Raw genomic sequence first — 23214 nt, 5'->3', positions numbered from 1 at the left:
GTATTATGTTAGCTCTAGGCTTTTTTGTTTTGTTTGTTGTGTTTGTTGTTTCTTTTTGTAGATATCATTTATCAGATTAAGGCAGTTCCTTTTTATTCCTAGTTTGTTGAGTTTTTTTTAACATAAAGAGGTGTCAAATATTTTTCTTTATTAATAAGATTATTTATTTTGTTAATGTGGTGAATTATATTGCTCAATTTTTAAATGTTAAACCAACCTTCACTTCTGGAATAAACTTAAATTTCTCATGATGTAATATAATTTTTATATATTGCTGTATTTGATTTATTGATTATTTTTTAGGATTTTTCCATCTGAGTTCATAAGAAATAAGAAATACCAATCTATAAATTTCCTTTCTGGCAATATCCTTATCAGGATTTAATATTAAGTTTATGTTGATCTCTTAATGAAATATGAAGAGTGTTCCCTATTTTTCTATTACATGAAAGAGTTTGTGTAAGATTGATAATATTTTTCTTAATTGTTTGGGGGAATTTTCCAATGAAGTCATACAGGCCTGTGGTTCTCTTATGGGAAGATTATAAATGGGGTTGGGGGAAGGGTCCAAGATGGTGGCACAGGAAGATCCTGAACTCCTGTCCTCCCACAGACATAGCAAATCTACAGTTGCATATGGATAATTTCCCTCTGAAAAATATCTGAAAACTAAATGAACTGCTCTGCAAAAGAAAGGATTAAAGAACCACATCAAGATGGATAAGAGAGTCAGAGACACACTCTCACCAAAAAAACCCACCCCCAGCCCGGGAACACAATAAGGAGAGATCTCACCAGGCAGATGCTTCTCTCAGAGGAGCAAGAGGTTGGTGCTCCATATCAGGCACCCCAACCTCTAGTATCTGTAACAGAAGGACAAGCCCCAGAATGTCTAACTTGGAAAAACAGTGGGGCTGACATCTGGAGGTCCTAAAGTGGTATAGGAAACTGAAATTTCCCTCTTGGAGGGCTCACATATGGTCTTTCTCACCCCAAGACCCAGCATAAAATAGCAGTTTGAAAAGCACCTAGACCATATGTGAGGGAAATATATGCTGATATGGTGACATCAGCTAGAGGGCCAGGGGACAGTTGAGATGCTCTATGGAGATGGAGGTGCTGGAGGACACCATTGTTGCACTCTTTCCACATGGCCTGCTAGCGCAGGCAGGTGAGCTCAGAGCACTCTCCTGCCAACTTGCTGGGATGGTCAGGGCCAGGGGGTCATGACATTTACTGAGGTCAGAGAGCACAATGGTTGCAGCACTCCCCCACTCCCTGACTAGTCACAGAGTTCTCCCACTCCATAGCTAAAGTCTGCAAACACAGGTGGTTGCAACACTTCCCTGCCCCGTGGCCAGGGCTGGCAAGTGCAAGAGGCGATGGCATTCTCCTGCTTTCAGCGTGAAGCCAGCATGTGTGCAGACAAGGCACTATCCTGCTGCTTTGCTAAAACTCATAGGTGAGAAGAGTTAAGACATGTTCCTGCTGCCTCTTAGATGGTGCTAGGGTGCCTCACCCCCAACACTCTCCAGCAGTCTTGCCAAAGCTCGCAGGCACACTCAGCCCACACGGGGACACCTCTTGATTGCCTAGCCTTGGTAGCCAAGAGGGCTGTTCCAGAGCTCAATATGACCGTAACAATCAGACAGTTCTTGACAGGCTACAACTCGCAGTCTTCCTGTGAAAAAACCTATTTCCTTAGCCTGGAGCTTCAGCCTGAGAGGCAAGCTTCAGGCTTTCCACAAACCTAGAGGCTAAGGAGGCACTCCCAGGGAATGTAAACAGGGAGATATCATCATTCCATACCCCCATGGCCTTCCTACAGCTCAACAAGACTTCCCAGAAAGGAGCTTATACACTCATCTGGAACCCTGATTTTTGGAGTTGTCACACAGGGGACACCTCCAGATCTCCTGGTCTGAAGGACAGCAGGCATTACAATTGCAACCCCACAGGACTGTGTATATATGCATATTTTAAAAGCTGCTCCTCAGAGTCTGGCTTCCAATCAACCTGAAACCAGGTGCTAAGTGAAATACCTCCCCTTGGAGCACTGACAGGTCTTGGCACATCTCCCACAACAGGGTCATATCAAGAATAAATCAGGAAATTTAAGGGTGCCTGTGTGGCTCTGTTGTTTAAGTGTCCAACTCTTGATTTGGCTCAGGACATGATCCCAGAGTTGTGGGATCAAACCACACATCATACTGTGCACTGAACATGGAGCCTGCTTGGGATTCTCTCTCTCTCTCTCTCTCTCTCTCTCTCTCTCTCTCTCTCTCTCTGCCACTGTCCCCTACTCACACTCGCTAAATAAATAAATAAATAAATAAATAAGAATAAATCAGGCAGTTTAGACAAAGGTTCAAGAGACAACCGAGAACTAGGGCAAGGTTGAATGAAAAGGATCATCACCTAAACAAGGCCATTCCTTCAAGACAGAGAGATAGATGTTGTTTCCTAATACACAGAAATAAACACAGAGAATCAAGCAAAATCAGCAGGAAAAGAAATGTGTTCCAAATGAAAGAATAAGATAGAACCTCAGAAAAAGACCTTGATGATATGGAGATAAGTAATCTACCTGATAAGCAACTCAAAGTAATGATTACAAAGATGCTCACCAAACTCAGAAGAAAAATGGATGAATACAGTAAGAACTTCAACAAAGACATAGAAGACATAAGAGAGTACCAAACGGAAGTCGCAGAGCTGAAGAAACAAAAACTGAACTGAAAAATACATTAGAGGAGTTCATCAGTAGACTGGATAAAGCAGAAGAATGAATCAGCAACCTGGAAGATAGAGCAATGAAACTCACCCAGACAGAGTAACAAAAGGAAAAATACAATTTTAAAAAATGAAAGTAACTTAAGTGACCACTGGAGCAACATCAAGCAGAATAACATTTGCATTATAGGGTTCCCAGAAGAAGGGTAAGAGAAAGTGTCAGAAAACTTATTTGAAGATGTAATGGCTGAAAACTTCTCTAACTTAGGGAGAGAAATAGACATCTAGGTCCAGGAATCTAGACAGCTCCAAAAATGATAAGCCCAAAAAGAGCTATACAAGACACATTATAATTAAAACATCAAAAGTTAAAGAGAGACTCTTAAAAGCAGCAAGAGAAAAACAGATTGTTACCTACAAGGGAAACCCCATAAGGCTGTCAGCAGATTTCTCAGCAGAAATTTTTCAAGCCAAAGGGAGTGTCATGACGTATTCAAAGTGCTGAAAGGAGAAAGCTTCAAACCAAGAATACTCCATCCATCAAGGTTATCATTCAGATTGGAAGTAAAGAGAAGTTTTCCAGACAAGCAAAAGCTACAGGAGTGCATTACTACTAAACCAGTCTTACACAAAATATTAAAGGAACATATTGGGGCGCCTGGGTGGCTCAGTCAGTTAAGTGTCCGACTTCGGCTCAGGTCATGATCTCACGGTTCATGGGTTCAAGCCCCGCATTGGGCTCTGTGCTGACAGCTCAGAGCCTGGAGCCCGTTTCAGATTCTGTGTCTCCATCTCTCTCTGCCTGCCCCCACCCGTGCTCTGTCTCCCTCTGTCTCGAAAATAAACATTTAAAAAAATAAATAAATAAAGAGACATATTTAAGCTGGAAAAAAAATGGCACTAACTAATAATAAGAAGACATATGAAAGTAAAAATCTCACTGGAAAAAAGTAAATATATAGTAAAGATAATGGGTTAATTATAAAGCTATTAAGAAGGTTAAAAGACAAAAATAGTAACAGAAACTACAATAATTAGTTAAGGGATACATAAAATTAAAACATAAAAAGTGATATCAGAAACATTAAACATCAGAGAGAATAAAAATGTAGTTTTGGATGTGTTCAAATTTAAGTTGCCATTAACTTAAAGTAGACTGTTACAAACATAGGATAAGTAAGATATGTGAACTTCATAGTAACCTCAAAGTAAATACGAAAAGAAGAAGAAGAGGAGGAAAATAATCTAAATATAACATTAAAGAAAGTCATCAAACTGTGAGAGAAGAGAGAAAGAGAAGAAAGGAACAGAAAGGAACTACAAAAACAGCCAGAAAACAATTAACAAAATGGCAATAAATACATACCTATCAGTGATTACTTTAAATGTAAATGAATTAAATTCTCTGAGCAGAGATGTGCAGTGTATGATTGGATTTAAAAAAAAAAAAAAACAAGACAGGGGTGCCTGGGTGGCTCAGTCAGTTAAGCGTCCAACTCTTGGTTTCAGCTCGGGTCATGATCTCACGGTTCATGAGTGCAAGCCCTACATCAGCCTCCGTGCTGACAACATGGAGCCTGCCTGGGATTCACTCTCTCCCTCTCGCTGCCCCCCTCTGCTCTCTCTGTCTCTCAAAATAAATAAACTTAAAAAAATTTTTTTAAAAGGACATATCTATATGCTACCTAGAAGAGACCCCCTTCAGAAGTAAAGACAGACACAAACTGAAAGTGAAGATACGGAAAAAAATATTTCATACAAATGGAAACAAAAGGACAGCTGATGGCAGCTATACTCATATCAGACAAAATAGACTTTAAAACAAAGACTGTAACAAAAAACAAAGAGGGGCACTACCTAATGATGAAATGGTTGATCCCATAAGAAAATATAACACTTATATATGCACCCAACATAGAAGGACCAAAATATGTGAAACCAATGTTAACAGACCTAAAGGGAGAAATTGACAGCAATACAGTAACAGTAGGGAATTTTAACACCCCACTTACATCAATGGGTTGATCATCCAGACAGAAAATCATTACGGAAACATCAGCTTTAAATGACACATTAGACCAGACGTAACAGATATATACAGAACATTCCATCCAAAAACAGAAGAATAGAGGCATCTTACTGCCTCAGTCGGTAGAGTATGTGACTCTTGATCTTGGGGTCATGACTTCAAGCCCCATGTTGGGCATAGAGATTACTTTTAAGGGGAAAAAAAAAAAGCAACAGAATACAGTCTTTTCAAGTGCACACAGAACATTCTCCAGGATAGATCGCATTTTAGGCCACAAAACAAGTTACAATAAATTCAAAACGATTGAAATTCTATCAAGCATCTTTTCTGACTACATTGATATGAAACTAGACATCAATTACAAGAAGAAAACTGGAAAAGCTACAAATACATTGCGATTAAACAACATGTTACTGAACAACTACTGGATCAAGGAAGAAATTTAAAAAATACCTAGAGACAAATGAAAACAGAAATATGGCATACCAAAATCTAAGAAATAAGAGAAATCTCAAATAAACAATTTAACTTTATACCTAAAGGGACTAAAAAAGGAACAAATGAAGCCCAAAATTAGTAGAAGGAAGGAAATAATAAAGCAGGGCAGAAATAAATGAAATAGAGACTAAAAAGACTAAAAAGAAAAGATTAATGAAACTAAGACCTGGTTCTTCAAAAAGATAAAATCAACAAACCTTTAGCTAGACTCACAAAGAAGAAAAAAGAGAGAAGGGGGGCTCAAATAAATAATATAAGAAATGAAAAGGGATGTGTTGCACCTGTCAGAATAGCTAAAATAAAAAAGACAAAAACTAAAAAGTGTTGGCAAAAATGTGGAAAAAAGGAACACTTGTATACTGTTGATGGCAATATAAATTGGTACAATCACTGTGGAAGAGAGCATGGAGGTATTAAAAATATAAATAACATATAATCCAATAATTCCTCTGTTGGGTGCTTACCAAAGAAAACAAAACGCAAATTCAAAAAGATATATGCACCCCTATGCAACATTGTTTACAGTATCCAAGATATGGAAACAACTTAAATGTCCATTGATAGACAAATGGACAAGGAAGATGTAGTGTGTGTGTGTGTGTGTGTATACATATATATGTGTATATATATGTATATATATACATATATATACACATATATATATGTAATGGAATATTCAGCCATAAAAAAGGATGATATCATGCTATTTGAGACAAATAGAAGGATCTAGAGGATATCATGCTAAGTGAAATAAGTCAGACTGAGAAGACAAATACCATATGATTTAGCTGATATGTGGATGTAAAAAAAAAGGAATAAATAAAAAGCAGAATCAGACATGTAAACACAGAGAACAAGCTGATGGTTGCCACAGGGGAGAGTGTGGGGGGATGGGCAAATGGGTGAAAGGGAATGGAAGATACAGGGTTCCAGTTTTAGAATGAAAAAGTCACAGAAATAAAAGGCACAGCATAAGGAATATAGCCAAGAATATTATAATAACGATGTATGATGACAAATGGTAGCTACACTTGTAATGAACATAGCCTAATGTATAAACTTGCCAAATCACTATGTTGTACACCTAAAACTGATGTAACAATGTATGTCACCTATGCTCAAATAAGAAAGAAAGAAAGAAAGAAAGAAAGAAAGAAAGAAAGAAAGAAAGAAAGAAAGAAAAGAAAAGAAAAGAAAGAAAGAAACTTTAAAAAAAAAGACATTGGGGTGCCTGGGTGGTTCAGTCAGTTGTGTCCAACTTTGGCTCAGATCATGATCTCATGGTTTGTGAGTTCCAGCCCTGTGTCAGGCTCTGTGCTGACAGCTAAGAGCCTGGATTCTGCTTCTGAATCTGTGTCTCCTTCTCTCTCTGCCCCTCCCCCACTTGTGCTCTGTCTCTCTCTGTCTCTCAAAAACAAATAAATGTAAAAAAAATTTTTTTAATAAAAATTTAAAAAAATTTTAAAAAGACATTGATGAAAGAATTGAAGAAGACACAAATAAATGGAAAGATACTCCATACTCATAGATTGGAAGAATTAATATTGTTAAAATGTCCATAATGCCCAGAGTGATCTACAGAGTCAGTGCAATCCCTATCAAAATTCCAGTGGCATTTTCCACAGAGCTAGAACAAATACTTCTAAAATTTGTATGGAAACACAAAACACCCTGAATAGATAAAATTATCTTAAGAAGCACAAAGCCAGAAGTATCATGGTCCCTGATTTCAAACTATACTACAAAGCTATTATCAAAACAGTGTAGTATTGGCATAAAAACAGACACATAGATCGATGGAATGGATTAGAGAGCCCAGAAATAAACCCATGCAAATATGGTCAGATAATTTACAACAAAGGAGGCAAGAATATACAATGGCGAAAAGACAGTCTCTTCAATAAATGGTGTTGGGAAAACTAGACAGCTACATGCAAAAGAATAACTGAACCACTTTCTTATACCATATACACCAATTAACTCAAAATGGATTAAACACTTAGATGTGTAAGACTTGTAACGATCAAACTCCTAGAAGAAAACATAGCAAGCTCTTTGACGTTAGTCTTAGCAATGTTTCTCTCCATACTGATTTTTTTCATCAACTCTGACAATCTTTGCCTTTTATAACTGGAATGTTTAGTTTATTTACATTTAATGTAATTCCTAATGGAGCTGGTTTCAAGCCTACCATTGTGCTCTTTGTTTTATATTTAATCATACATTTTCTTTTTATTTTTTTCCTGCCTTTTTTGTATTACTCAATTTTTAAAATGTTTTCTCATTATTTTGTTACATATTCTTCTATTATTTTTCTAGTGGTTATCTCAGAGATTTCAAGATATGCATCCTTGACTTATTACAATCTACTTTAAGTTACTGTCTTTATCACTTCCCAAATAATACAAGAACTTTACAACAATGTAATTCTCTTTACATTCTCCCATCCTTTGTGCTATTTGTGTCATATATTTAACCTTCATAAGCATTAAAAAAAAACAATTGCTAGCAGGTGGATGTGAAGTCATTTTAAATGTGAATAAACAGAAGCCAAGAAGACAAATTCAGTGTTGTGGCAACTTAAAGGAAGGAACAAATTCAAGAGAATTTTCAGAAAAGCAAATTGCAGAACTTAGTGAGTAACTAAATATGGGGAAGACAAGACTTGAAAATAACTCAAGGTATTAAGCTTGAGACTCAGGGAGGAAACTGATTCTGTAGATACATATGGCAGGCTGAGATGGTGTTAGGGTTTGGGTTGGGAATAGAAAACGGTGAGCTCAAGTTTTTAAATGAATTTTAATGTGAAATTCAGGCTTGAAAGATGACCACTGGAAACAGGACCAGATTTGGAAATCATCTAAACATATACCACTTTTACTGGAAATTGTGGGAGAAATGAGTGTATCAGGGTACTGAATTTAAAAGAAGAAATATCCATTCATTCATCAAATCTTTATCAAGTGTCTACAATATGTCTAGGTGTTCTAGGTGCTGAGGATATAACTGAGAACAAATCAGATGAAATTCCTGCCCTCCTGGAGCTGACATTCTAATGAGAAAATAAAGGATGATCAGTGGATGGAGTTGGAAGGACATGATTAATTGAGACAGAGGAGTGTACCATATATAATAAATAGAATCTGTAAAGATGCTGGTCATGAAGCTTAGGAGTTGGAAAAAAGCTTGAATAAGGCATAAATACCTTATTTTAACAGTTCTCAAACTTTGCTGTACTTTAAAGTCTCTTGGGAGCTTCTAAAAATCCTGATGCCCAGATCATACTACATCCCTCTTACATAAAAATGCATGCAAGGGTGCACTGGCCATTGATATTTTTTTAAGATAGCCAAAGTGGGGAAACTAATGAGGAGAACAAAGACAAGAGAAAGGTAGCTAAAATTAAATCTCCTTACAACTTGCAGCCCACTGATAAATACCTGACACATGCAGAGTGTGACATTGCTCAAGGAACTCATGGTTGCCTTCATATTGATGTTTCATTGGAGGCTAAAAGCAACCTTATCTTGACAATAGTGAGACCTCCAAAGTCCTGGAGACCTTGAGATCTGGAGACCTGGAGATCAGTCACTCCTCACAAACACAAGTGCAGCTCTTTCTGGCCACAGTTCCTATCCCCATACTATAATAAAATCAGCTTTTTACACCGTAAAACATCCCAAGAATTTTTGACCATTGCCCTTGGTGGCTCTGCATCAGGAACCATTGGCATATTTCATCAAATTTGATATGCTATGAATTATAAGAAAGAGAAAACTCTGCCAATTAAATTCTGATAAAATGCTTAAGATGCCGTCAATTTAAGATGCATCTCAATTTCAGCGATGCCAAAAATGGAAAAATAATAAGCATTTCAGAAGTGGTGGAATACTGTGGACACAAGTGCACGAGCAGCCATGGAATGAGAACTGCTGAATGTTCCCAGGAGTGTACATGACCTTAGAACAGAATGAATAATTGAGTGTTGAATCCAGAACAGCACATGCTGTTCAAAATTTCAGTTTGGCTCAATAAGAAAATTAAACATAGATGCTCACACTCTTCTGCCTCTTTTTAGGTTATCTCACTTTCCCTCTGTCACCAGGGGGCAGGGACTACGTGATCCTGCTGTGCCAGGAACATGGACATTGGTTCCCAGCTGTACTCCCTTAGTTCTGCCAATTCTCTTCTTGAAAACTGGGTCACTGGAGACATACATGCTGATTTTTCAAGCTTTTAAAAAAGCCTCCCAAAAGTAGCTCAACCCTAAAAAAAAAAAAAAAGAAGAAGAAGAAGAAGCATCGACCCTGACACTTTATAAATGAGGAACTTCTTTCTAGGTTCCAAGCTTTTAAATCAAATATTATTCTCAAAGCAGCTTCTAGCAGTAAGACAGCCAACCAGACCTGGTCAACCCACAGAGTCTACCAAAACTTCAAATATAATTTGCCAGTTTGAAATTGGCCAGAGGTCAAAGTTATGAAGATATTGTTAGAGAACAAAATTCAACCAAGTAAATTTGAGGGTTGAATTAGCTTTATTAGGTGATTCATGAATCAGGCAGCATCCCATCTCACAAGTAGAGAGCATGCTGTGGGGAGTTTTACAAAATGGAAGGTTTTTATAGCAAGAAGGGTGGGCAAAGAAGTTATTAGCAAAAAAGAAAGAAACACCAATGAAGTGAGGGAGGGAGGATTTGATTGTTTCTGGCCAGGACATCTTCTTCTTTGGATACACGGAACGGGCAAGGTTTTCATCATACAGATGACCTCACCATTGCTGATCAGGAAATTTCACATTAATTGGTAAAAAGTCACATTCCTGGAATGGGTTGAAACTGTAATTAAGTCTTAGTTTGTTGTTGCAGGGAAGAAGGGGGGTGGAAATGACTCCATTTTGGGCTTGTTTCTTTTTTTAACATTATTATGATCATAATAATCCCCTTGTGTGCATTTCCAGCAGTTCCCAGTGTGGACTAAATCAGCAAACTCCATTAGTGGAAATAGCAGACTGGAACTGGGGAAAGGACTACACCAGCAAACCCCAGTAAATGGGGACTGGGGACTAGAACTGGGGACAGGATTTCAGTATAGAATTGAACACTGAACCAAGAGCTAAGGACTGGCACTTGGTTTGAGCCTCCAGTGATTCTAGACTGACCCCATCTTAGAAAGCCAATTAGATGCCGAGCTTGAGGAAAAGAGAATGGAGCTCAAATGGAGAGGAACTCATGGCCCTTGGAAACAGTAAGAAAGAGGCTGAACTCAAAAGGGGTTTCTCAGGCTCCACATCTGTTTTTCAGGGAAGACCCAAAAGTACTGTTGCTCAGGGCAGGAGAAGCTTGATGCTGCAAACTGGAGGCTACTTTTGAGATGAGCCAATCCCCAGTCCCAGTTTTCCCACACGCCCTCACTCATACCCTGCCCTCACTTGGGGCCCTGGGAGCATCACAGCCAGGAAGCAGGCAAAGACCACGTGGGCCATGACTGCAAAAGCATTAGGAAATAAATCAAGGAAACTGTCTGGCAAAGCATTTGGGAACAGTGTTCTGAGTGCCAACCAGGTTCCGGGAAGAGTTGAGCCATCCATTCTGGTCCCATGACAGATCTTTCTAGAAGGAATGGTGTTAAAATTCTACTTCAAGCTCCAAGAAATTAGTGATTTGCATAATGATGACCCCAGGAAATAGTATGAAATTAGTCCTAGCCACACAGAGAAATCACTGCAGCTGTGTGAGGCCATGCCCCCAGAGGAGTCCCTCTCTGCTAGGGAAGCACTGGGCTCCTCCCACTGTTGTAGAGTGTGCCCCACTGGATTCTGGTCAGTTGTGTTTGTATTTGTCTCTTCTGAGACATAAGAGATGGTAGAAAATTCTGTTATCTTCATCCCCAATATGCAGCACAGCCACTGGCAGGAAGCAGAATCTCAGTAAATGGTTTTGCAAGAATGAATGAGTGAAAGAATAAATGAATCTATAGGTCAGCCTTATTCTCTCTCTCCGTGTCTCTCTCTCACATGCAAACACACATGCACACATATACACATAAACACATATATACACATGTGTGTGTGTTTCAGTGGTTGTACCAGAGTCTCAAATATATTTGAAATCCTGCCCTAACCAGAATGATTTCTTTCAGATTCCCAGACTTGGGATCCATACTTTTCACCCTTTTGAGGTAGGAAGATGTCACTGAATTCATCATAGGACTATAAATTCAACATCCAAGAGAGTAGTTGAAGCTCAAAAGGCTGGCCAGCTTCTCAAATAATCAAGGACTAAAATGACAGCATCAAAGTTACATGTCTTCCACAGGCTTGGGGCGGGGAGGTGTAGCTGACCCAGGAATTATTCTGACCCTCCAGGCATAGCTTTGTTCCTGGACCCATTAAGTCAACTCTAGTGGTCCATGGGGATAAAGTGGTGCAACCAGATTGCCTTCACATGCTGTAACTCCTTTTGTTTCCTGTGGGACACTTCCCAAATGGAGTTCTCAACACACAGAAAACCTCTCCTGGGCTGTGGCAAGAATGCAGAGTTTGCATGTTTTGGGGTTTTTTGTTTCATTTTTTAATTGTGTTAAATATGTATATTTTATTGTACAATTGAGATACTATACATTATGCCCCAGAAATAGCCATTTTTTTTTTCTTTCTTATACTCCTTGGTCCTGTACACATTTACTCTTTTGTGCCATTATTTATTCTTTTATTTTCTCTCTGTCATTATCTGCTTTTGTTTTTTGTTTTTTGTTTTTTGTTTCATATATATAATTTATTGTCAAGTTAGCTAGCATACAGTGTATACAGTGTGCTCTTGGTTTTGGAGGTAGATTCCTGTGATTCATCACTTACATACAACACCCAGTGCTTTTTCTCTCCTAAAGGCCCTGCCCTTTGCAGCCTTGCCCCTGTGTTGCTGCTCAGGTTTGTATTTCACAAACTTGCCTTGTGCCAATGCCAGGTCATTCTCACTCTGCACACACAGTCCCCTGGTGTTCTCTTACACATGACAAGCCATACTAACTTCATTTCTCACATTTATAACCACAAAGTTCTCACAGAAAATTTTCCTGGCTGCCAAGATTCATTCAACACTAGAGGTTAGGTAACATAATAGTTTGACCACATTCTCACAGTGCACTGGTACCAGAGATCTACGCCTGAAGGAAAAAGAAATCCTGAAATGTGTCTTAGCCAAGTAGAAAGCAGATAACATATCTTTCAGGCAAATACAAGATTACAGTAGGCCGTAATCTGGCTTATTAGTGGGGACTAAATTTGGATATATATGAAAGAAAACCCCAATTAACAGGGACTTAAGCACACAAGTTTTTATTTTCTCAAAAGAGGTGGGGAATAAGCAGACAGAGCTGATGTTGGAAGTTCTACAACCCCTTTCCAGTTTTTGCCTCTGGGGTGACTCTGATTCTCATGTGGAAGGTGGCTGCCAGAGCTCCAGCCGTCATATCCATGTTCCGCGCAGTAGAAGACTTCTCAGAAGTTGCACACAATACTTTCACTTTTATCTCTTTCAGTAGGATTTGGTCATATATTCACACCCCAATGAAATGGAACTCAAAGGCTAAAGGCAATATAACCTTTATTTTGGGAATAAATGTAGAATATAGAACTGTTTGCAAGACAACTGACCTGATCTCTTCAGAGGTGACGGTTCTAGATTTTAAAAGACTAAGAGACACATAGGTGAGCCTTGATTGACTATGGAAGATATTTTGAAAGTAATAAGGAAAACTGGAATATGGACTGAATGTCAGAGGATATTTGAGAATCATGGCTAATTTCCTTAGGTGTGATCTTAGAATTATGGCTTCACAGGAGTATGTACTTATTTTGAGAAGATTCAGGCTATGAGGTATTTAGGAATGAAATGTCCTGACATCTACCACTTCCTTCAAAATGGTGTCTCATCCAACGGAATGGGAAAAGATATTTGCAAATGACATATCAGACAAAGGGCTAGTATCCAAAATCTATGAAGAGCTCACCAAACTCCACACCCGAAAAACAAATAATCCAGTGAAGAAATGGGCAGAAAACATGAATAGACACTTCTCTAAAGAAGACATCCGGATGGCCAACAGGCACATGAAAAGATGCTCAACGTCGCTCCTCATCAGGGAAATACAAATCAAAACCACACTCAGATATCACCTCACGCCAGTCAGAGTGGCCAAAATGAACAAATCAGGAGACTATAGATGCTGGAGAGGATGTGGAGAAAAGGGAACCCTCTTGCACTGTTGGTGGGAATGCAAACTGGTGCAGCCGCTCTGGAAAACAGTGTGGAGGTTCCTCAGAAAATTAAAAATAGACCTACCCTATGACCCAGCACTGCTAGGAATTTACCCAAGGGATACAGGAGTACTGATGCATAGGGGCACTTGTACCCCAATGTTTATAGCAGCACTCTCAACAATAGCCAAATTATGGAAAGAGCCTAAATGTCCATCAACTGATGAATGGATAAAGAAATTGTGGTTTATATACACAATGGAGTACTACGTGGCAATGAGAAAGAACGAAATATGGCCCTTTGTAGCAACGTGGATGGAACTGGAGAGTGTTATGCTAAGTGAAATAAGCCATACAGAGAAAGAGAGATACCATATGTTTTCACTCTTATGTGGATCCTGAGACACTTAACAGAAACCCATGGGGGAGGGGAAGGAAGAAAAAAAAAGTTAGAGTGGGAGAGAGCCAAAGCATAAGAGACTCTTAAAAACTGAGAACAGGGGCGCCTGGGTGGCTCAGTCAGTTAAGCCGCCGACTTCGGCTCAGGTCATAATCTCGCGGTCTGTGAGTTCAAGCCCCGCGTCGGAGCCTGGAGCCTGTTTCAGATTCTGTGTCTCCCTCTCCCTGACCCTCCCCCATTCATGCTCTGTCTCTCTCTGTCTCAAAAATAAATAAACGTTAAAAAATTAAAAAAAAACTGAGAACAAACTGAGGGTTGATGAGGGGTGGGAGGGAGGGGAGGGTGGGTGATGGCTATTGAAGAGGACATCTTTTGGGATGAGCACTCGGTGTTGTATGGAAACCAATTTGATAATAAATTTCATATATTGAAAAAAAATGATGCCTCAAAATACAATATATCAATAGGTAAGAATGTCAATAGAGAAAACATGGAAAAGATAGTAAGAATTACTGAGCCTAAGTGGAGGGGTATGGATATTTATTATACTATTCTTTCAACTTTTCTATATGTCTAAATTTCTTATAATAAAAATTAGGCTAGAGTAATTCTCCATTTGGTCTGGCTATCCCACAGTCTTTCATGTGAGGTTGGCTGCCTCCTGGAGAAAGGGAATGATGTTCCCAAGGGCACTCTTGAGTCACGCAGTTCAGAGGGTCTACAGTGGGTTGGATTCCCACAGTCAGCCAGTGGTTCAGCCAGTGGTCCAGCCAGTTCTGGTGGATACCAGAACTTGTGGGTGTTGAGAGAGGACTGCATCTGGGCCCTCAGCTTCTCCCAGGGTCCTCCCCCATTACCCAGGATACAGCACGGCAGTGAGGATCCACAAATGCCATTACCCATTTGAGATAACAACATGGCAGAAGGGAGAACATGAGTCTGCTACATGTAGGCACCTTCTATTGTGAAGGCATGAGTAGCGTATCAGGACACTACTGGGTAGAGTAGAACAAATGCTAGGCTTCATACTAAAAAAATCTATCCTCCCTCCACCATTTCTGCTCATAACATCTTGGAGGAGGCATTTTAGCTTCCTCACCTGTAAAGTGAGGATCATGATCACTGTTTCATCTACTTCACAGGGCTATCTGAGAGGCAAAGAAAAGATTGTGCACAATTTTCTGTAAACTTACAAATGTACAAGATTATTAAGAAAGTGAACTTTCTTATCCAGAACTGCTTCATCCCCTTAGGTTCCCATGCAGGTAACCACAGATACCAGGGGCAAATGCAAGTTTTCAAAATGCTGCTTGTAGTGGTTTGGAAATATCTCCACAAATTCTTTGGCATTCCTCCCTCCAAAAATGGAAACAAATTCCCCTCCCCTTGAGTGTAGGCTGGACCAAATGACTTGCTTCTAACATAGGGTCGCCAGATAAAATACATGATACCAAATTAAATTTGAATTTCAGATAAACAAATTTTTAGTGTAAGTATGTCCCAAATATTTCATGGGAATACTTATACTAAAAGTTTCTTCATTGTTTATCTGGAATTCAAATTAAACTGGGTTGTACCAGTTGCTTTTGTTTGTTAGTTTTGCTAATACTGGCAGCCCTATTCTAATGAATACAATGAAGTGGCATAAGTAACGGTATAGGACTCCAAGACAAGGTCATCAAAGGCATTGTAGCTTCTACCTTGCTCCTCCTTACATCCCTCTCTCTAGGAGAAACCAGATGCCATGATTTGAGGATACTCGGGCAGTCCTATGGAGAGACTGCCAGCATATCCTGGCAACAGCCAGCAGTTCCTCACAAGCCACATGAGTGAACCATCTGGAAGTGGTTCCAGCCCCATTGAAGGGTCAGCTGACTGCAGCCCCAGCCAGTGTCTTGGTTACAATGTCATGAGAGACCGTGAGCCAGAACCACCCTCCTAAGCTGCTCCTGAGACACTCTGTGAGGTAATAAATGATTGTTGTTTGAAGTTGCTATATGTTGGAGCCTCAGGCCCAGCCCCGGCTAGAGCTGAGGTTTCTACAGAAGGTTCTCCACCCCTCCCAGGCTCCGAGCTTTGATCACATTCCCCATTCTACCACCTTATTTCAGACCAATCCTGTGCCCAGGACAAGTATCTCTGAAGGCTTTTTAAAAAATTAATGGTCCACAGTAGGAAGTCTATCTGTTAAAAGAAGATGAACTTTGAGGGGGAAAGCAACAGTGAAAAAGAACAAGTAATACTTTTCAGAGGTCCTGTGAGGTCCTTTACGTGCATCAGGAGATACTTCGGCCCTGGGGCCTAATTCTGCTGGTTCTGGCTGCTTGGTTTGGGGAAGTTATTTAATCTCTCAAACCCTAGGTTTATTTGTAAATACGGGCATAATAATACCAATTTGCCAGAATTTTATGGTGATTAGAAATATCAAAAATAATGTTTTTAGTCAGGTAGCACTACTGCTCTTTATATTTAATCCTTGTACAACCCTTTGAGATAGGTAATGTCCTTCTCTTCCTCTTGCACTTGGGAAACTGAGGCACACAAAATTAACATGACTGCACACAGCTAAAAAGTACCTAATGTGCCTGACACATAGAACACACCTTTGTAAAAGTTATACTATTAGGATATCATTTAATCCTCCATACCATTATTTTTCCTGGTGAAAAAAATGGGGCATCAGCAGGATTAGTGGATCTCCCAAGGTCGAACTCCAACGTCTGCCTGCCCTCTTCCCCCCAGCCGCAGTGAGTCCTGGAGTGAACAGCACCCCCTGGTGCCCTCATGGCCCCCACCCTGGCTGGGGTGGTCATTCTCCTGGTATTATTCCTCCTCCTGCAACCTTCCCCTTGCTGGTGCTTCTGGCTCATGAGAGTTTCTAATTGCTGCCACAGGATGGAATGAGCCAGATACCTCAGTTGGAGACCTTGATTCACATCTGGTCCACAGATCAGTTTTAATGGACTGGTACAACATCAGCTCAGATTTTAAATACAGGAGCCGCTATATAAAACATGCAGATTTCTGCATTCTCTGATCCAATGAGATGCTGGCTGGCCCTCCTGGGTGGCAAGCCCCTGGAGCAGAGGAGTACAGTCTCTTTCAAGATGGGGCCCACGCCCTCCCATGCACCACTGACAGCAGACATGATGGGCCCCCGGTGTCCTGCACACTCAATGTTCCTGTCGAGAGGCACTGTTTGAATGTCACCAATAACCTCCTGAGCTATCCCAGTCACAGCCTTGGCCCTGAGATGAAGTGAGAAATCATCTCAACTCTGTGTCTCAGTCTTCTGCTTGACATTGAGAACAGCATTCTGATGGGATGTTCTCCTGCTCCCATCCTCATAGAAAACTGGACAGAAAGTATCGACTACAGAACCTGAGCCAAGGCAGCCTATCAGAAGGTCAGCAGAGAAATGGATTTTTTTTTCAAAACACCGGATATATGTGACTTGATGTATCTACCCCTTTGAAAGAAACTGCTGCCAGAAAGAACCTCAGCTCCTTCTGATACAGAGATGTGCCTACTTGTCGGCCCCACTGTCAGGAGGGTGACCTGAACAATAAGAATGGGAGAAGCTAGGGAAAACGAGTCCCCTTCTGGTTTCCTTCCCTGGGGTCTTAGTGGAACTTAGTGGAAGCCTCTCTCTCTGTCTCTCTCTCTGTCTCTCTCTGTCTCTCTGTCTCTCTGTCTCTCGTCTCTCTCACACACACACACACACACACACACACACACAGAAATGGATGTGGCAATCACTCTGGCTGAGGCCCAAAGTGGCTTGCTAAACCCACAGTTCCTTTTTGCTTTTTCCACAAGGCAGAGAAATAATGTAAACTACTCCCAGGGAGAAAGTAGAGAAGAAAGAACAGCTTATCCCAGACCCATACTTGGAAATTCCAGTGTGGGACCTAAGAGGAAAGGGTACCCTCTCTCACAAAGTTGGAGAGAAAGTATAAATTGGCATATTTCTCTGTAATAGCATTTTGGCAGTAACTGCTAACAATCTAAGTGTATATAACCTTTGCCCAGCGATAGCACTTCTGGGAGTCTATTTTACAGGAATTCTACTAGAAGAGTACAAAGACACATGAACCGAGAGACCCCCTCCAGCACTGCCTGTGACGTGGAACAGTGAAGTCAGCCTACACACGCAGCCACAAGTGAATGTTGGTATGTTTGTGCTGTGGAAAACCACAGTTCTATTAGAAAACACACATATCTAAGGGAAGAACATTGAAAAATTCCATGATGATATGTGAAAAAAGCAAATTCCAGAATAAGATTTAACTTATTAACTGCCTATATTTAACTAATGTGAAATGACCATGCTAATTATTTATTTATGCACAGAACACAAAATGTAAGTGTGAACAGTGTAAATGGTATTAGCAACTCTGTGTGTCATTCCCCTCGATGATCCTGAGCCCCGGAGGGCTACCTGGGCATTGTCAGTCTGTCTCCCAGCACTGTGAGCTTCTCGGGGCTCTGAGCGTGGTTTTGAGAATTAAGAAGAATGGGTACTCCTTATACCACATGGCCCTTGAACGCAAGCCAACTACTTAGTCTGGTCCTCAAGGGAGAAGCAGCAGCGTGCTACAGCTGTGCTGACAGAATGTCAGTCTCCAACAGAGAACCTTCCAAAGTGTTGCTCTTCCTCATCCCTTCCCTTTTCTGAGCAGTTAGTCATAAAGCCATTGGGTGGCACAGAGAAGGGAGGGGCCTGCCATGGGCAAAAGAGGAGCAAGTGACTCAGAGAACCAAAGCCCACACAGAGTGAGGAGTGTGTCCACCGCCTGGAGCGGGGCCCTTGGAACGCAGCATCAGAGCCCCAGTCAATAAGGAAAGTGACCACACGGAGGGACAGGCCAACACAGAGGTCCGAGCCTAAGTGGTCTGAGGACAATGTCTGCTGCAGGGAGCAGCCTGGAGCAGGTGTCAGAGCTGCACAAAGTCAGGAGGGTGCCTATGCAGTGGGGGATGGTGAGGGTGTCAGGCCCCGAGCAAGGGAAAAGGCACCCACACACTTGCAGGGAGTAGAAACTGGAAGTAAGTTCCATATGAGAGGGTGGATCAAATAAGAAAACAGAATACATATTAAGGGAGTTGCCAGAGTTTCCATTGTCAGAGAAGGGAGTTACAAATATAGGAAGGGAAGAAACTAGAATGAATGTTAGGTTTGGGACCGGATTTGAAGGTATCAGTCTGAACTCATGATTTTCAACATATAGAGATATAGAAATATAGGTGTATGTGTCTGTGTGTGTGTACACACATACATATTCCCTAGCTCTGTTCAATGCAACAGCTTGGGAGCAGCAACCCCTCAGTGGCAATGTGCACTCCCCATATTTTATGGACAGACCTTCAGGTTATTTATGTAATGTCATTTGGTAGCGAGCAATATATTCTTTTTAACAATTGGGCAACTAAGGTATACAATGTTAAATTATTTCCTGTAGTTCACTTGATATATCCAAAGACATCTAACTCTCTTCTGCCAGGAAAAGAAAAAAGTATTGCATTTCTAGCCCTTTTACCCTCTCCCAAAAAGAAATCTTAAAAGTAATTTTATTTTTTTAATTTACATCCAAGTTAGTTAGCATACAGTGCAACAATGATTTCAGTAGATGCCTCAGTGCCCCTTACCCATTTAGCCCATCCCCGCTTTCACACCCTCTGTGATAACCCTCTGTTTGTTCTCCATATTTAAGAGTCTCTTATGTTTTGTACCCCTCCCTGTTTTTATATTATTTTTGTTTCCCTTATGTTCATCTGTCTTGTCTCTTAAAGTCCTCATATGAGTGAAGTCATATGATTTTTGTCTTTCTCTGACTAATTTCACTTAGCATAATATCCTCCAGTTCCATCCACGTAGTTGCAAATGGCAGGATTCCATTCTTTTTGATTGCTGAGTAATACTCCATTGTATATATATTTACATATACCACATCTTTATCCATTTATCCATCGATGGACATTTGGGCTCTTTCCATACTTTGGCTGTTGTGGATAGTGCTGCTATAAACCTGGGGGTGCATGTGTCTCTTCGAAACAGCACACCTGTATCCCATGGATAAATGCCTAGTAGTACAATTTCTGGGTCGTAGGGTAGTTCTATTTTTAATTTTTTGAGGAACCTCCACACTGTTTTCCAGAGTGGCTGCACCAGTTTGCATTCCCACCAATAGGGCAAAAGAGATCTTCTTCCTCTACATCCTTGCCAACATCTGTGGTTGCCTGAGTTGTTGATGTTAGCCATTCTGACAGGTGTGAGGTGGTATCTCATTGTGGTTTTGATTTGTATTTCCCTGATGATGAGTAATGTGAGCATTTTTTCATGTGTCTGTCAGCCATCTGGATGTCTTTCTTTGGAGAAGTGTCTATTCATGTCTTTTGCCCATTTCTTCACTGGATTATTTGTTTTTTGGCTGTTGAGTTTGACAAGTTCTTGATAGATTTTGGATACTAACCCTTTATCTGATATGTCGTTTGCAAATATCTTCTCCCATTCTGTCGGTTGCCTTTTAGTTTTGCTGATTGTTTCCTTTGCTGTGCAGAAGCTTTAGATGTTAGTTTCTAAACATCACTGTCCAATAGAAGGAACCAGGGTTTCTTGTAGAAATAGCTGGTTCCTGGGCTGGGACAGGGATATTATCTGATAAGCCTGGAACAGCTTGTGCCAGAAAGCAAGAAGATGCTAAAAGAATAATGGAAACATGTATACAGGACACAAGCCACCTGAAGAGGCATCCATTGGCCAAATATAAGACAACTGGGCATCAAAATATGATAATAGATTTTGAGCCATTCAATAAAACTGAAAATTATGAGGCCACAATAATATAAATGAATGAAACAAAGGTTTTATGAGGAACAGTTTAAGTACATAATTTCAAAGGACCTCCCTATAAAGTACTTATTAATTACAAAGAAAAATGAGTAACTTTACGGTGGACAAGTGGTACAGACACACCTTCGAGTGACCCATGTGAAATCAGCAGCACTGGGACAAACTGACCCCGTGTGTCACCTGGGAGGACGCAGCGACCCGGCACTGCTGCCGTATGTTCCTGCCACAGCTGCACCGCCTGACTCCAATCACACCACCAGACAAACCCAAACGAGGGAAATTCTATGCAATAATTGGCCTGTCATCTTCAAAAGTGTCAAGGACTAGCAGGAACTTTTCCAGACAGGAGACTAAAGAGACATGACAACCAAATGCAACATGTCATTCTAAGCTGGATACTTTTACAACGAAGGACACGATTCAGACGGCTGGTGAACCACGAAGCTGGCCTGTGTTCATTCTCTCTTGTGTGAAACACAGTCCACAAATTCCAGTGGTTTGAAACACAGTCACTGTCAGCACCATTCTGCATCAGGAGTTGAGGCTCAGCTGGGTTCTAGGCTCAGGGTGTCACCAGGCCAAGATCAAGGTGTTGGACAGATGGGATTCTCACCCAGACACTTTGGAAAGAAATCTGCTTCCAAGCTCATTCAAGTTGTTGGCAAAATCCAGCTCTTTGTGGCCATAGGCCTGACATCCATTTCCTTGCTGGCTGTTAGCCAGGGGCCAACACCTTTCTTCTCATGCCCCCCAAACCAGTCTTCAAAATGGCAACCACACTTTGATCCCTTATGCTTCTTAGAAAGAGAAAACTTGCTTTTAAAGGGGCTCATGTGATCAGACTGGACCCACCTGAATAACCTACCTTCAAGGAGGCTCCTATGTTAAGCCATGTAACATAACAGTCATGAGAGGGATATCTCATCACATTGCTGGGCTCCAGAAATTAGGACAGGGCATTGGGAAGGGGGAAGGCATTTTAGAAATTCTGCCTGCCACACAGCCTGAGGATGAACCGATATGTCAGTACCGATCTCCTGATTTTTGACGGTTGTGTTGTGGTTGTGAAGCAGAATATACTCGTTTGCGAGAAATACACACAAAAATATTCAGGATGGAGAATCAGACCAGCAAATTTAAATTTACTCTCATATCACTTGGTATTAAAAAACAGTTCTCCTAAATTTTTTCTATGCATAAGTATGCAGATACATAAAAAGATACCTATGGATTACATGTGTTTGTATATAATAAAAAGAAAAATATCTGGAAACATCTAGTAAGATAGATACAAAAGTTATCTGTGATTACCTGTGGGAAATGGAGTTATTTAAGAGGGAAGAGAGGTACACAACTTTTATTTGGGGGTTATTTTTTTAAAAAGAAAAAAAAGGGGGCGTTTGGGTGGCTCAGTCAGTTAAGCAGCTGACTCTTGATAAGCACAGAGCCTATTTGGGATTCTCTCTCTCTTTCTCTCTCTCTCTCTCTCTCTCTCTCTCTCTCTCTCTCTCTCGATAAATACACATTTAAAAAATAAATTTAAAAAGTTAAAAAAAAAGTCAAAACAGGTGAACGATCTTTGAAAAGGACAGCAGGAGACTGGCTGCTGGTTTTGTGGCAGAGTGAGCGAACACAAGGAGGAATAGGCGGAGGCCAAGATTAAATGATGAGGCAACAAAACATGTTACCCCTGTTATAGTTCCATGCCTCTCGCAGAGCTACCGAGAAATCAAATTTAGAATAAAAATCTGTACTGAGGTGATGGGAACAAAGGTAATTCTCTGCTGGCTGTGAGGGCATGCCACACATCAACAGCGCTTCCTAGATAAGGTTTCCAGCCTCTCTTCCCCATTTGCTTTCCGGTATCGAAAAGACTGGCGCTGCTCTCTCTTCAGTTAACGACTTTCTTTCACCTCTTTTTACTTTTAACAACTTTTTACACCTCTTTCACATCTTGTCTAATGTCTTCAAGCACCTTGAGAAGCTGTCTGCCCAATGGCACCCCAAGCCACAGATAATAAAGAAGGGGCACAGCAAGCACACTTTCCTGTGATGGGCTGAATTGTGTCTCCCCAAAACTGACATATTAAAATCCTAACCCCCTAGAACTTCAGAAAGTGCCCTTATTTGGAGACAGGGTTTTTACCAAGGTCATCAAATTAAATTGAGGTCAGCGGGGCATGAGGCCCAATGCAACATGACTGGGGTCCTTCTAAGAAAAGATGAGGACCCAGACTCACAGAGGGAAGGCAGTGTGAAGACAGAGGATGGCCACCCTCAAGCCCTATTCTTGCAACTTTATCTGTGTTTGAAATATTTTCAAGTAAAGTCAAAAACTTAAATAAAAGTAAAGGCAGAATGAAACAGAGTCAAGCTCCTTGGACCTACAGCTGACCCCAGGCAGCAGAGGCCTAGAAGGCCCTGCAGCATCTATGTGAGGTCCGT

At 40.7% G+C, this 23214-nt stretch overlaps 1 protein-coding gene across 7 annotated transcripts in view; it reads left to right on the top strand.

Moving 5' to 3' along the window:
• Nucleotides 1–22262, top strand: part of TXNL4B (thioredoxin like 4B) — a 45718-nt gene extending 23456 nt beyond the window's left edge. For 5 of the 7 annotated variants that reach the window (XM_053211198.1, XM_053211199.1, XM_053211197.1 and 2 more), the window contains one exon: nt 9339–9534. In XM_053211198.1, the coding sequence (XP_053067173.1) occupies nt 9339–9519 (181 nt within the window). In that variant the 3' untranslated portion in view covers nt 9520–9534. Of the gene's footprint in view, nt 1–9338; nt 9535–17948 lie in introns of those variants that run through there. The other 2 variants (XM_053211201.1, XM_027076116.2) reach the window with 2 other exon arrangements.
• Nucleotides 22263–23214: the final 952 nt, after the last annotated feature.

Source organism: Acinonyx jubatus, chromosome E2 (genome assembly GCF_027475565.1).
Source record: "Acinonyx jubatus isolate Ajub_Pintada_27869175 chromosome E2, VMU_Ajub_asm_v1.0, whole genome shotgun sequence".
Classification (NCBI taxonomy): domain Eukaryota; kingdom Metazoa; phylum Chordata; class Mammalia; order Carnivora; family Felidae; genus Acinonyx; species Acinonyx jubatus.
The sequence above is the reverse complement of the archived record's forward strand: the minus strand, read 5'-3'. Positions and strand labels throughout refer to the sequence as shown.